The sequence below is a fragment of the Dendrobates tinctorius genome, unplaced genomic scaffold (assembly GCF_039654945.1).
Source record: "Dendrobates tinctorius isolate UK_male_01 unplaced genomic scaffold, ASM3965494v1 ptg000075l, whole genome shotgun sequence".
NCBI lineage: Eukaryota > Metazoa > Chordata > Amphibia > Anura > Dendrobatidae > Dendrobates > Dendrobates tinctorius.
Window position 1 is genome coordinate 53,824,523 of NW_027361743.1, and position 15,796 is coordinate 53,840,318.

The 15,796-nt window shown below is 45.7% G+C and overlaps 1 protein-coding gene across 2 annotated transcripts in view; it reads right to left on the bottom strand.

Moving 5' to 3' along the window:
- The window catches only part of MRPS31 (mitochondrial ribosomal protein S31), an 84,136-nt gene that overhangs the window by 22,198 nt on the left and 46,142 nt on the right, over positions 1–15,796 (bottom strand). For both annotated transcript variants that reach the window (XM_073583274.1, XM_073583275.1), the window contains exon 5: positions 15,606–15,676. In XM_073583274.1, coding sequence (XP_073439375.1) covers positions 15,606–15,676 — 71 coding nt within the window. The remainder of the gene's footprint in view (positions 1–15,605; positions 15,677–15,796) is intronic.

Consider the following 15,796-nt stretch of genomic DNA (forward strand, 5'->3'; position numbering starts at 1 on the left):
CTTGACCCGAGGGTGGTAACAGGGTCCTTGTGACAGGAGGTCCCAATGTAGTGGGAGAATCCATGGGTCTGTGATTGACATGGCTCTCAGCCATGAAAACCACGGCCTCTTGGGCCAGAAGGGGGCTATTAAGATGACCCTTGCCCCTTCTTCCCTTATTTTCTGATGACCGTTGGCAGTAGTATCATTGGAGGGAAGGCGTAGGCCTGATGGAACTCCCAGGGTGCTTGGAGGGCATCGAGCAAGTCTGGGTTGTCTGCCCTGTATAGCGAAGCGAACTTTCCTACTCACCTGTTGGCTTCTTGTGGCGAACAGGTCTATTTCCGGTCTGCCCCACCTGGCCGCTATCATCTCGAAGATGCGCTGGCTGAGCACCCATTCCCCCTGATGCAGGGTGTGGCGACTGAGAAACTCCGCTCTGGAATTGTCCAACTCTCTGATATGGAGTGCCAAAAAGGAGTGGAGGTGTACTTCGGCCATATTTAAAGTTTTCTCCGCAATAGACATGAGCGGCCCTGATCGCGTGCCTCCTTGCCGGTTTAGATAAGTCACTGCGGTGGTGTTGTCTGATTGAATTCTTGCATGGGTTCCTTGAAGCTGTGGGAGAAATTCAGATATGGCATAATATATCGCCCTTAGTTCCCTCAAATTGGATGAATCCTCTGCTTCGGCTTTGGACCACCGTCCCTGAATTATATCTTTATCTAGGTGGGCTCCCCACCCCAAGGGACTAGCATCCGTAGTGACTACCTATGAGGGAATAATCAGCCATGGAACCCCTCCCGAGAGATTAATCGGGTCTAGCCACCAACTGAGGGAGCTGGTCACCTCTGATGATAGGAACATTTTGCCTTCCAACTGCCCCTGTAATCTACCCACCTCCTGCAAAACGGCCCACTGCAACTTCCTAGTATGGAATTGGGCCCACTGAACTGCTGGAATAAATGATGTTAAGGATCCTAACAAGGACATGCCTTCCCTTAGGGACATTGTTGGTCTACTGACTGCCTTTCGTACTTTATTAATTATGGCCCGTTTCTTTGTATCTGGTAGGAGGCATTTTAGACTTAAGGTACTGTCACACTTAGCGATATCGCTAGCAATATCGCTATAACTTGTGACGTTATAGCGATATTGCTAGCGATATCGCTGTGTCTGATACTTACCTACGACCCGCCCCCGCTGGTTATCGCTGATCGCGCGAGAACGTCCAGGACCGCTTTATTTCTCCCTTGAGAAAGCCACTTTCTGGTGGCGATACGCGTGGGGTTTGCTCCCCCCGCACACTCATCCCACAGAAGCACCAGGCACTTTATTTTTCATATGCACTGGCATATTATGGAGCTTTGGTTTATTTGACCTTTTCTGCCTTCATTGTCTCTGCCATTTGTGGTCTGTATGTCTGCAACGACCTTATTAGAGGTGCAAGGGCATTAGTACTGCTGTCCCATATGGGCTTTTGATATTTTTCCATCTGCTCAACTTTTTTTTTTTTGTTATATGCAGTCCACAGGAGTGTGTGCTCATTAACTACATCAGTGAGTACATAGATGCCAGTTCAGGGGTTTCATATGTGCTTAATATATTCATGGTGCTGTGAATAGTTCTCTTTCCAAACCAGTCAGGCATTTTGATTTTTCATGTTTAATGCCTTTTTTCATTTGTTTGTTTTAGAGACTGTTCCTCATTAGACACTTTATAGTGCTCATTCATACATTGTCTGTGGGGTCTGTTGATGTGGGAGGTTTATCATATCATTATTTCATGATTTGACTTACCACTTTTCCACATGTTTTTAAATGTTTTTATGGAGTCTGTGTTATTCCATGTCTGTGTTGGATGTATTCAATAAACTTCATACATTTTTTACTCATACATGTGGTGTTCCCTATTCATAGGCTGGTCGCTTTGTTCTTTTTTCTGTCACATATTTTTGACTAGTCTCTGGTGAACCCCTCTTTCCAGTGGTGCCCTCCATTTTTGTTCACAGAACGTCCAGGACCGTTTCTCGTCGGCCACTTCCTGCGGCGCTTCCTGTGGAGAGACGTGCGACGAGCGTGGAGGCGGGCGGGAGGACGTCAGGATCGCCTAGTGTGACAGGTAAGTAGCGACCCCCGACCCCTGCAATGTCGCTGGTGAGATCTGCCTGTGTGGCAGCTCACTAGCGACCACTTAGCGATGCACCAGCGATCCTGACCGCGTCATATCGCTGGTAGGGATTGCTGGTGCATCACTAAGTGTGACAGTACCTTTTACTGAGTCTAGATGAAGGCCCAGGAACGTCTGGCAGGTGACCAGTTGTAGCCTGGATTTTTCCCAGTTGACTAGCCAGCCAAGCGCCTGCAAGGATGAGATAATATCAGCTAATCTACATCTGCATTGAGAACTAGAATTCCCCACTATTAGTAGATCGTCCAGGTACGGGACTAATAGGGTATCCTTTAATCTTAAATGTGACATCACCTCCAACATTAACTTGGTAAATACGCGAGGTGCCATGGACAGCCCGAATGGCATTGCCGTAAACTGGAGATGTCGTATTCGGCCTTCTAGCAAGACTGCCACTCGGAGGAATCTTTGATGCCCCTTGAATATTGGAAGATGATAGTAGGCATCTTTGAGGTCCAAGACTGCAATGTAGCACCTAGGAAACAAGAGTTTTATCGCAGATCGTATAGATTCCATCTTAAAGGATCGTTGCCTTAAAAAAGTATTAAGCCTCTTCAAATTGATTATGGTTCTAAATGATCCATCAGGCTTAGGGACAAGGAACAAGGGAGAGTAGAATCCTTTCCATCTGTCGGAACGTCCACAAGAACGTGCTTGGCTAAGAGGCCTGTAATTTCTTATTCCAATGCTTCCTGCTGAACCGGGGATTTCGGAGAAGTCAATAGGAAGGAGTCCGGAGGGTATCGGACGAATTGTAATCTAAGGCCCTCTGTAACGGAATAGCCCAGGGAATAGCCGTTATTACTTCCCATTGGTGGCTAAAATATAGTAACCTGCCACCTACCGGTGGATTGGTGTTACCGGAACTTGTCCCATGATTTGAAGGGGTGTTTCCCAAATAGGTTACCCTTTTGTTTGGGATCCTTGTTGCCCCAGCGGTATTGGGGTCTGTACTCCTTTTTTTTGCCGAATGGGGTCTTCCTGAAGGCCCTCCTGTGGAAGGGAATCCCTTTTTCCTTTCTCCCACTTTGGTCAGGATCTCATCTAGTACCGTACCAAACAGGTATTTACCCTGACAGGGCATAGCACAGAGCTTGGCTTTTGTCTGTGTATCACCTCTCCATCCTTTCAATCACAGGGCCCGCTGGGCTGCGTTGGTCAAACCTGCCGATTTGGCAGCTAGTTGGAGGGAGTCAGCTGAGGCGTCTGATAAAAAGGCTGCTGCACCTCTTATAAGCGGAATCGAGGAACGAAGCTTATCGCTAGATGTTCCGTTTTTTATTTTCTCCTCCAACTCGTCTAACCAAAATTAACATGGATCTCCCCGTACATGTTGCTGATATTGCCGGCTTGAAGGCCCCCGTGCACACCACCCAAGACCTCTTGAGGAGGGTATCTGCTTTACGATCAAGGGGGTCAGACAGCATACCCGAATCTTCCACAGGCAAGGAAGATCGGTGAGAAGTGGAGGCTACGGCCGCATCCACCTTGGGGACTTTTGTCCAAGAGGCCAATTCCTCATCATCAAACGGGTATCTCCGCTTGGAAGTTAACAGGAGATAGCATTTTTGCCCCTGCTTTTCCCACTCCTTTCTCACCAGCTCCTTTATTGCTGGGATCACTGGAAAAGCTTGAACCTTCCCCTGGGAGATTCCAGCAAACATTATTTCCTGAGGGGTTTTGGGGTCCTTAGTGTCTGGTAGCCCCATTGTATTACGCACTGACTTCACAAGATTATTAATACTGTCAGTGGGGAAGCAAGACTGTTCCTCTTCTTCTGAGGATAAGTACTCCTGGGAAATCTCTGAATCGAGCTCCCCAGCCTCAGAAGGCGACCTGGATCCCAGTGCGGAGATCCCTCTGCTGGAGGATTGACCTCCGAAACTATCAGAGCCCCCTAAGGCCTGTAGTTCCTGCCTTATTATCAAACGGATATCTTCAGTTCTTCCCGAAGATTCCTCCTGTAGGGTCTGTACAATACAGGTCTGACATAACCTCTTTGGGTAGCTATCCGGAAGAGGTTGGGAACATAGGGCACACTGTTTGTGTTTGGACTTATCCGTCCTTTTTGCCTACGGGTACATAGAAAAAATTTTGCGCCATCAGCTACATAAGTGTGACTAAAAAACACTCACCCGTGAATTTTGTCAGCATCCAACCGGCTGCGGGGGTGGAGGCTCAGGCTCAGGCATGGAGTGGCTTGGCTTCTTCTCCTTCCGCTTTTTTTCCATGGACTCGCTCTGCTTGGAGCGTCCACTGCTACTTCTTCTGGTACTGCCCGTCCTCCTGGTGCTGTCACTTCTTCTAGCGTTGCTATCTCTTTCTTGTACTACCATGCGGGGACTCCCCTGGCAATTCTCGTTGTAGCGAAACAGGGTCGTTTGTGGACGACATTGCTGCGCACCGATGCTCCTCTGGCCGGTACTTTTATGCAGCTTCCTGTTTCGCCCCTTCTTTTTTTTTCCCCCCCCTTTTTTTTTTTCTTTCCTTCCCCTCGTCTGTGCATGCGCGGCCGCTACCTGTGGGCGATACCGTGATGTTAGCCTCTCACCCGGAAGTTCAGAGGCATCCACTTCCGGGTCACCTCGCTGCTGCATGGGAGCGCCGGCATTATGTCCACCGAGCGCCTATCGGCCATCGCTGCCCCCGCACCGCCGGATTTGATCATACCACTGACACCACCGGAGTCAGGTATGAAATTCTTCTCTCCCCGCGCTTCGGCACCTTAGGCATCCCTGCGAGCTCGGCGGTCATCTCCGGTCCTGGCCTCACAATACCTTGGTGGGGGACACTACAATAGTAGTCCCGACACCGTGCCGCGCTGTCACATGAGCCCTGCTTGGCTCGTAAATCCGAATCCCCGAGGGAGCTAGGTGCCGGCTCCTGCCGTTCTTCTGCACCACAATCGTGCGCAAGGCACATTATTACCTGCTCCACGTGCATTACAAGCTGAGGGGGAAGCTGAATATCAAATCTCCCCCAACGCTGCTTCCGGCTCTGGGGCCCCTGCCGCTCCCACGGACGCTGCACAGGCGGCGCCCAGGCCAGGCATCCTCTTGCGAGCTTCTCTCTATGGGTTCCCTCTAGGAACAGGAAACCAACTGCGGGAGCGAGGGGGACCGCCCCATTCATCTCTCTGTAGGTTTCCTGTTCCTAGGGGCGGATCCCCTCTCTCAGTGGGTGCTGTCGTGGCGAAGAGAAAATGAGAGATTCCCTTTAATGCAAAAGACCAGGTTTCTCAGGGCAGGTTTCACAATGGTAAATTGTATGTTTTCGGATTCCCCTCTTGGAGCATACTCTGCACCATTTTTGTGATTTTCCCTGTTTGTAGAACCTCTACAGGAAAATGTTGACCTGGGATGATACGGGCACCATCAGTTTAAGAAGTAATGGGACCCTCACAGTCTGAGTGTCAAACATTAGGACCTTGATGACTACTTCCTGAAAATGAAGGAAGGTCCAAGTATCACCTGCAGATCGAAACAGCACAAAAAATTGTACAATGCCATCTGTACAATCTGTGTGGGCACTTTTTTGTACTATACTTTAGCTTTTCACATGGTACTGTATAGTTCGAGGACCTGATCTGAGAGATCTATACCCCCCCCGCCCCCGTACTTATTATAATCCAGGATACAATTTGTCTATGGGACTTGTGTTGTGGTGCCTCGGACAGTGACAAGGGAGCTGCTGTCACGTTGTATTGTGGTCAGGATAAGGACATCCATCTTGTCCTTCGATTTGACAACCAGCATGTTGTCGCTGCTTTGGCTCTGCTTTCTCTATCTTAGCAGTTGCCCAATTAGCAGCTTAGGGAAGCCTCTCTGATTTTTTCGCAAAGTGCGACATACCTCTGACAGAGAGGGTCTTGAAGCGTGGGATGCTGGTGTAAAACTTATGTGGAGATTGCAACCTTTATTTAGTAGTGGGTGCAGAAATTCCTACACAATTTTTCCCACTCACCCCCAGAACAGGGTGGGGGGGCATTCCTGGGGGTCAATCTGGGTGTCCTCTTATTAGACCCTAAATCTGTGGGGGTACCCTGACATACTCTTGCACGGCTTGTACAGTTGAATTCCATACCTGGCCCTCTTACTGGGCAGATATCGTCGGAAGTTTAGCTTCCCTTGAAATAAACCAGAGATCTACAGCGATGTCCCTTTGGGGGTTCTACGCCTCAACAAATTTTCTGCTGAAGTGTTCAGCCACTGGCTGAATTTTATATCGACAATCAAAGTTTGGATCGTCTCGGTGAGGACACTGCGCATCATCACTATAATGCAAAAAATTTTGGATCGCTTCAAATCATGTCCTTGTCATGTCCAAACAGAATACCAGTGTGCTGTAGAGAATATCAGTTCTCCAGTATTGACAAAGATCTGGTTTTAGGACTATGCCCATATGCAGCACAATGTCCCAAAATGTCAAAATTTCTGCTGCATTTACAGGAATGCATCTGGGTTTTGGGTGAAAAACTGATGGCCATATAAATTTGTCTGGGCCTCCAAAAAATTTATTATTTCCTCGCTGAAAAATAATTTGAAAAAGTCAATTTCAGTGAGCCCTGTAGCGTCAAATTGGATTTCTGAGCTGCCCATGAAATCCAAAAATAACAGGCTGATAATTTAGAAGGAGGAAAACAAAAATAAAAGGAGGAAGTTGTGCACAAGCGCAGCCAGCGCTATCAGGAATGGTGGCTGTGCTTGAACACAACTTCCTCCTGGAGCCATTGATCATGACCCTACAGAAGCCACGTGATTATTGACAGCTCTAAGAGTGCGATGTACCACATCACTTGGCTCTCTGGATGTAGCGAAGTTTGAAAAAGACCCGGATTAGGCTGAAAAGTAATCTACCGCTATACCCATGACTATATGTCAACACCGGTGAATTAATTTTTTAATAAAAATAAACATCATTTGAAAAATATTTGTGAGTGCGGCTGATCATCTTTGGATTCTCAAGTTCAGCCGACATTTATATACAGATTAGCTGTGAATTTACTATGGTACCCAGTGGATTTATACAAATTATGACATTCATTCTTGCAGTCATTCAGTCATAGTGCTGGCGCTGTGTGAACACATATTTTACATTTTACTCTACGATATTGGTGCCAACTAAACCCCTTTTCAGCCTCCAGATAATTGTGACACAAGTTAGACGACTTCATTGTCAAAATGTCACGCTCATTTTTAATTTTGGGACGGAGAGCAAAGCAGAGATCAAGTAAGAGACGTCAGGGATCAAATATCTCTTGGTATTTCCTGCTGCAGAAACACAGCAGCAGACGCAGCCAGTTACCATCCAAAGACATTCCATAGGAAATTCTATATCCCGGACATCTCCTCACACCCAATAAGTGCATCCAAGTCAGATCCCGATCTCAGATTTCATCACAAACGGTGAGAACCGGCGATAAAGGTGCAAAGAGACAATAAAGCGGCCAAAATACTTATTCTGTTCTGTATATTCTGCTTTATCCCGGTCTTCTGCCTCCCATTATTTATACCCCCTATAAGTGAGGGTATACATGAGCAGAATTACAACCTGGGGGATCACTATGACCCCCTGACAGGAGAGGGTCAGGTTATCGTTAGCAGGGGATCTCACCAATTTCGTATGTACAGCAAGTTAAGGCCTCATACACATGATACTAACCACCAAAACCACCAATATTTACGGGTTCGCCAACGGTCTAATGTGTGTGGGGGCACCAGCCAGTTGATGGAAGAGACGGAAGATGTATCGATCGCACATGCTCTATTTCGGACTGCCAATATCACTGTTCTTCGTGAGATAAGCCGCCAGTTGAGGTGTAAGTTGACGGCTTTTTCATGGATAAAGAAGGAGCGCTCGGCAGAATGGGAGAGTTGGCAGTGCAGCAGACGGCCATCTAAAGTGTATGGCTTTATATGTAAACTAATAGCAAAGCCACAAAAGAAGGCTAAAAACCTCCAAAAATTCAGATTAAACAGCAGAAAAAAATGCAGCACCGCTTACCTGCCCAGATCTTAGAACAAATGCATTACAGGGTCCAGCCAGCAAGATGTTAGCAACACAGGTGCAAAATACCAGATCAATAGCCACTCCATTCCTGGAGGGGGCGACTGCCCAGTATACAATTGCACAATAAAGGCCCGCATAGAGCGCTGTTCACATATGGGTACTGCATAGGTTCACAGCCTATTAGTCACACCCCTACTTTTCGATTAGGCGGGCTGGCCAGTACACCCTCAATACATCCCAGTGTGAACGGCCCTCATGCGAGACCAGACGTGTTTGGGCATGGCTGCACCCCGAAAAAAAACAGTGCAAAAAATACATAAATAGTGGGGTATTTGTTGATATTAGTCCAGTATTTTGCACTCTGTGTTGCCAACATCTTGCTATATGGGCTGGCTGCACCCTGTAGTGCATTTGTTCTAAGATCTGGGCAGGTAAGCGGTGCTGCCTTTTTTCTGCTGTTTAATCTGAATTTTTGGAGGTTTTTAGCCTTCTTTTGTGGCTTTGCAATTAGTTTAGTGTTAGGGACTCGTAAGCGAGGGGACCCTTGACGAGGGTTACGAGCTTATGGTGAGGGTCCTAGCAGTGGCTAGTCAATCAACCTATTCCCCACTATTTATGTATTTTTTGCTCTATGTTTTTGGGGTACAGCCAAGCCCAAACATGTCTGGTCTCGCATGAGGGGTGTTCACACTGGGATGCATTTAGGCTGTGCTGGCCAGCCCGCCTAATCAAAAAGTATGTCATAACTAATAACTAATCAAAAAGTAGGGGCGTGACTAATAGGTTGTGAATCAGACACTATGCAGTACCCTTGTGTGAACAACGCCCTATGTGGGCCTTTATTGTGCAATTGTATACTGGGCAGTCACCCCCTCCAGGAATGGGAAGGTGGAGAGTGGCTGTTGATCTGGTATTTTGCACCTGTGTTGCTAAGGCTGGTTTCACACCAGCCTTAGCGCTAAAAAACGCATGCGCTTTTTTTTCCTATATTTTGCATGGGATGCGCTTATGTGCGCATACACATGCGTTTGTATGCGTTTTTACGCGCATGCTTTTTTTTGTGGTGTGCGCTCGGGCGCACAAAATGCATCCTGTTGCATTTTTTGGGCGTCTGACTTGCCTCAAAAAAATGCATGAGCGCGCAATGTGTTTTTTTACAGCAAGACACCCACTATAAGTCTATGGGTGCGCATATGTGCGCATTGGCATGCTCATGTATGCGTTTTTTTGCGCATGCGTTTTTTTGTTGACCATTGGTTAGACAATGGAAATTATGGGTTTGGGTTAGAGTTAGGGTTAGTTAAGGGGGGTTAGGGTTAGTATGGTTTGGTTAAGGGTTAGGGTTTAGGGTTAGTTAGGGTTTGGGTTAGGGTTAGTAGGGTTTGGTTAAGGGTTAGGGTTAGTATGGTTTGGTTAAGGGTTAGGGTATGGTTTGGTTAAGGGTTAGGGTTAGTAAAGTCATGGTTTGGGTTAGTGTGAGGGGCCAACTAATGTTGGAAAAAACGCAAACGCGGTAAAAACGCACTAAAAACGCATACAAACGCATACAAACGCATTAAAACGCTGCGTTTTTTTCATGCATGCTCATAAAAATGCTAGAAAAAAACGCAGCGTTTGTATGCGTTTTTTCGTGGGAAAAACGCGCTGCAAAACAAAGCAAGTGTGAAAGTAGCCTAACATCTTGCTATATGGGCTGGCTGCATCCTGTAGTGCTTTTGTTCTAAGATCTGGGGAATTAAGCGATGCTACCTTTTTTTTCTGCTGTTTAATCTTTATATCTACAAAATATTTTATCCAAGGTATTTTGTATACTTACAAGGATCATCTCATCATCTTATCACCAGAAATCCTAAACAGCTATAACACTGGAGAACAGAAAATAAGTGAATTCTACAAAAATGTGATTATTCGGATAGTAATAGGATAAAATTATTTAGCAATGACAAACATCTCCATTAGTATAGCCACAAGAAAGACAAGTGGCCTACAAATACAATATAAAAAAATGTACCACAGACACTGCTTCAGCCAATGCATTCCACTTCTCATAAGAATCCAAGAATGTAGTGGGGGGGAAACTGAAAATCACTTTAGTCATGTGTATCCCACTGTCACTGAATATTCCTCAGCAGCTTCCTGTAAGACTAATCTGAACCCATCATCGCATGAGACATGTAACTAATACAACTTTGTCTCATAATAAAAGAGCTGCAGCTCTCACAGCGCTGCTGAATTGCAGCTCTGCAGAATCGTAGCTCTCACAGCTCTGCTGAATTGCAGCTCTTACAGCTCTGCTGTATTGCCACACCAGCTGCCTCTGATATGGAAGCTGAAGCTGACAGGAACCTCCAGATGTGTCAGTTATAATCACACACAGCTCTGCAGTGAGATCAGAGAGCGGCCATTATATATCATACTGGTAACCATCACACATCATACTGGTAACTATTACATGTATCACACTGGTACTGCCCCATTTGATTTATAATAATCACTGGAGGCAGATTCTCAGGGAGATCTATGCCCAGCCCATAGAGCTTAAAAGTTTATTTACATAAACACAAATTTTTCTGGCATATGACATCGGATCCCTCATATCTAAGCAGCATTTTATTCAGCTTCCTATGACCTACATGTCCATATAGACAGCATAGGAGGGATGATCGATCCTGCTGACAGATTTCCCTCAAATTAGTATTTTGGTCTATGCAAGGTATCCGCTATTGACTAGCCACTGCTAGGACTGTTGTGAATTCACTTTCTGGCCTGCCTCTGGTTGCTAATGAAGGTAGTGGAGCTGGTTGTATTGACAGAGGAGTCGCGAGTTCTCTTTCCGGGTTCCCTCTGGTGGATACAGGAGGTAATGGAGCTGATCTAATTAACAGAGGCCTGCCACCTGATAATCAGGACGACGATTGGACATCTGGAGTCTCTGACTGGATTTAAGACAGCCAACTCCCTCTATCCCTGCTGGTGATTTTTCCTGCCTCCTAAGGTCTTAGTTTCCAGTTCAGTCCCTGCATGCTCAAGCAAAGTGTTCTTTGCTATTGTTCACATTTGATTTGGCTTTGTCTATTCAGTTTTGTGTGGTCAGCCAGCCCCGGCTGGGGCTGCGCTGAATTTCCATCCTTATGTTACGGTTTGTGTCAGTTTGTTTTTTGTCCCTTATTAGATTGGCCTCTTTTTGCTCTGCTTTCAGAATATGACAGAGTGCTGATATAGTGGGAGAAGTCTAGTGACTTCAGAGTTTTTGCCATCAGAAGAGTTGGACATTTTTGCAGGGTTTTTTGCGTGATTGCAGACAGTGTCTTTCCTTTCCTGTCCTTCCTAGTTAGTGTGGGCCCCATCGTTTGCTCAGCCTATTTTCCTACCTGTGTTTGTGTTTTCAGCTTGTCTCAGCGACAATATATGTTTGGGGGCTTTCTATTCCTTTGGGGGTCTGCTCTGGGGCAGTTTAGATTTCCCCTTTTCTTGCTTTAGGCTTATTTAGTTCTCCGGCTGTGTCGAGGCGTCTAGAATCATTGTAGGGACGCTCCACGGCTACTGCTAGTTGTGTGGATAGGATCAGGGGTCTGCAATCCGCTTAGTTACCAACCTCTCTAGTTTTCTGTAGCTTAGCTTGGTCTTGTTTTCCTCCTCGGTGACCCAATCATAACATAGGACCCACACCGATCACCCAATGGATTGTGGCTAGGAGGAGTACAGAGTGACATGTGCCTTGCAGATCCATAAGTTTACAGTGCTGAGAATGCAAATATAGACAAGTGCATGCACAACCTGCCACACCATTCAACGCCTCCTACACCTGCATCCAGGGCAGAACAGGCGATGCAAGAGCTCCTATTCTGGCGATTACCGGAGTCCTAGTAGTGCAATTCAAACCAATAGCATACACATGATAGATAATCTCTTGCTAGCATTGTAATACCCTATTAACAGGGGAGAAAGTTTTTTGGCACTCAACACCTGTGAAAATGGCCACCAGCCTGCCCCTTAGCATATGCATGTGTGATCTGGCCATAATTACTTTCAGTCTATGCAATGAATGGTGGGACATACAGTGGGGCAAAAAAGTATTTAGTCAGTCAGCAATAGTGCAAGTTCCACCACTTAAAAAGATGAGAGGCGTCTGTAATTTACATCATAGGTAGACCTCAACTATGGGAGATAAACTGAGAAAAAAAAATCCAGAAAATCACATTGTCTGTTTTTTTTTCATTTTATTTGCATATTATGGTGGAAAATAAGTATTTGGTCAGAAACAAGCAATCAAGATTTCTGGCTCTCACAGACCTGTAACTTCTTCTTTAAGAGTCTCCTCTTTCCTCCACTCATTACCTGTAGTAATGGCACCTGTTTAAACTTGTTATCAGTATAAAAAGACACCTGTGCACACCCTCAAACAGTCTGACTCCAAACTCAACTATGGTGAAGACCAAAGAGCTGTCAAAGGACACCAGAAACAAAATTGTAGCCCTGCACCAGGCTGGGAAGACTGAATCTGCAATAGCCAACCAGCTTGGAGTGAAGAAATCAACTGTGGGAGCAATAATTAGAAAATGGAAGACATACAAGACCACTGATAATCTCCCTCGATCTGGTGCTCCACGCAAAATCCCACCCCGTGGGGTCAGAATGATCACAAGAACGGTGAGCAAAAATCCCAGAACCACGCGGGGGGACCTAGTGAATGAACTGCAGAGAGCTGGGACCAATGTAACAAGGCCTACCATAAGTAACACACTACGCCACCATGGACTCAGATCCTGCAGTGCCAGACGTGTCCCACTGCTTAAGCCTGTACATGTCCGGGCCCGTCTGAAGTTTGCTAGAGAGCATTTGGATGATCCAGAGGAGTTTTGGGAGAATGTCCTATGGTCTGATGAAACCAAACTGGAACTGTTTGGTAGAAACACAACTTGTCGTGTTTGGAGGAAAAAGAATACTGAGTTGCATCCATCAAACACCATACCTACTGTAAAGCATGGTGGTGGAAACATCATGCTTTGGGGCTGTTTCTCTGCAAAGGGGCCAGGACGACTGATCCAGGTACATGAAAGAATGAATGGGGCCATGTATCGTGAGATTTTGAGTGCAAACCTCCTTCCATCAGCAAGGGCATTGATGATGAAACGTGGCTGGGTCTTTCAACATGACAATGATCCAAAGCACACTGCCAGGGCAACGAAGGAGTGGCTTCGTAAGAAGCATTTCAAGGTCCTGGAGTGGCCTAGCCAGTCTCCAGATCTCAACCCTATAGAAAACCTTTGGAGGGAGTTGAAAGTCCGTGTTGCCAAGCGAAAAGCCAAAAACATCACTGCTCTAGAGGAGATCTGCATGGAGGAATGGGCCAACATACCACCCACAGTGTGTGGCAACCTTGTGAAGACTTACAGAAAACGTTTGACCTCTGTCATTGCCAACAAAGGATATATCACAAAGTATTGAGATGAAATTTTGTTTCTGACCAAATACTTATTTTCCACCATAATATGCAAATAAAATGAAAAAAAAAACAAACAGACAGTGTGATTTTCTGGATTTTTTTTTCTCAGTTTGTCTCCCATATTTGAGGTCTACCTATGATGTAAATTACAGACGCCTCTCATCTTTTTAAATGGTGGAACTTGCACTATTGCTGACTGACTAAATACTTTTTTGCCCCACTGTATATGGTAGTTACAGCCGGCAGCAATGATTGCCACAAACGAAATGTCAGATAGAAGATGGACTTAGCACTAACAAAGGCGGTCACCCAGCTTTACACAGGAAACAAATGGCATTAAATCTGCCATGTAAAGTTATATCCCACCAGTGACGATTGCAGAACCAAGACGAACAATCATCACTGTAAGGTCTTAGTGATTTGCATTCGTCAGCTGGGGCTCGAGTGTTGGCGATCGAGCACGACATTATTAGAATACGGTGATCTCGTAAATTTACGCGAGTTCCGAACCTAAAGAAAATAAACAAACTAAGAAGTGTCAGTCTTCTACAGTCATAAGTGTTGTAACTTGTTCCCACAACCCTCCCAGAAGATGAGACGAGCATGATTGACGTGAAGAAACGTATATTGGGTGTCACAATATTGAATGATGCTCTTCACAAAGCAGAGAGGTGTTTAATAAGAATGTGTGAAAAATGAGAATTTAGCAAAGCTGATCCTGTTTTCTGCCGCTACCTGCCTGATCAGATACAGCCATAAAACAATGTGTTCATTGGGATCATACAGGTTCATGCACGAAGGCTTGGTTTTACGAGGTGAAACGCTGGTTAACTTGATGGGCATGTAGCCCAATAAAAGCTAGATCCCGTCTTACTAATTGACAAATCACCTTGCGTTTTCTCACCTTTCTGCTATATATCCCGGGTGGATTATAGGAAGCCTGACACTAACTCCTAATGCTCAGCACTCCCAGATAACCTGGATTTATTACCAAGGGCAGACAATATATTTAAAGAGCCACTGTCCCTATAACGCATAACCTATATATGATTCATACCTGTGTGTAGGGTTTAAAAATCACAATATTGGAGGAGCAAAGTAGTGTAGACCGTGCTGTATTAAACCTGCCTGACCTGTGCTTTGTTTAAAGCTCGGAAAAAAAAATCTATCTAGTGTAAAACAATAAAAAGAAAACAAAAAAAAAAAAAAGAGGAGGGGAGGAAGGGTATGCAGCTGCAGGGTTTCACTTCGTGCCCAATTCATCAAAGTGTTTTCTCCAGAATTCTGAAATGCTAAAATATGTGATTTTCTTTTGGGTTATAGTGGCAAATTGGGTACAGCTGGGGTAGGAGGAGCAAGACAAAGCACACCTTGTAAATTAACCAAAATGTATGCCACATTAGTGGCGTAAATTTTGCCAGAAATGTACGCCAGGTCCTGGCTGGAGTAACATTTGCAGCTGAGGAGCACAGCAGTTGTAAGATGCATCTGATTCATTAAGAGGTGAGTACATTTTAATGAATGAGGTGAATCTCATTCCAGTGCCCCTTTCATGATGCCTGGCATGCAGACGTGCAATGAATCGGGCCTTAGTGTGTGAGTGGAATGGCAACGGAGGGACGAATAGCAGTGATCCGATGGGCACAGAGCACATACTGCTGCTTTAGAGACACACTAGAAAGAATACACCCATTCTGCAAAGGACAGAGAAAATCTGAATTGACAGAAAAGGGCAGGGGGAGGAATAAAAAGCAGCACATAAAATACAACATTGTCACCGTGGGTCCAGCTTCAGAAACCCCGAGAGATTAGGCATTCTAGTAAGTAGAAAGCTGCAGCTATGCATTTCCCCATAACCCATGTAGGAAACGGACAGGCCTGCTATGGGGTCTGACCCAGCGGGTGCCCCCCTCTATGACAAGCATAGGACACATAGATAAAGGTGGTCCTAAATGAAACAGCCCAAGTATTGATAACTGACCTGTGACAACTGGGGCCTCCGTGGGAGCAATAACAGGGAATATCCGGAGACGTTTTCCAGTGTGTAGTGATCTGTAAAAACACACAATTGTTAGCAAAACTGAAAACATATTTATTCATCCTGCTTCACATATACGAAAAGCAGACCAAATAGAGGACCGACTCCTGGTTATAGCGACTAATGCAAATCCC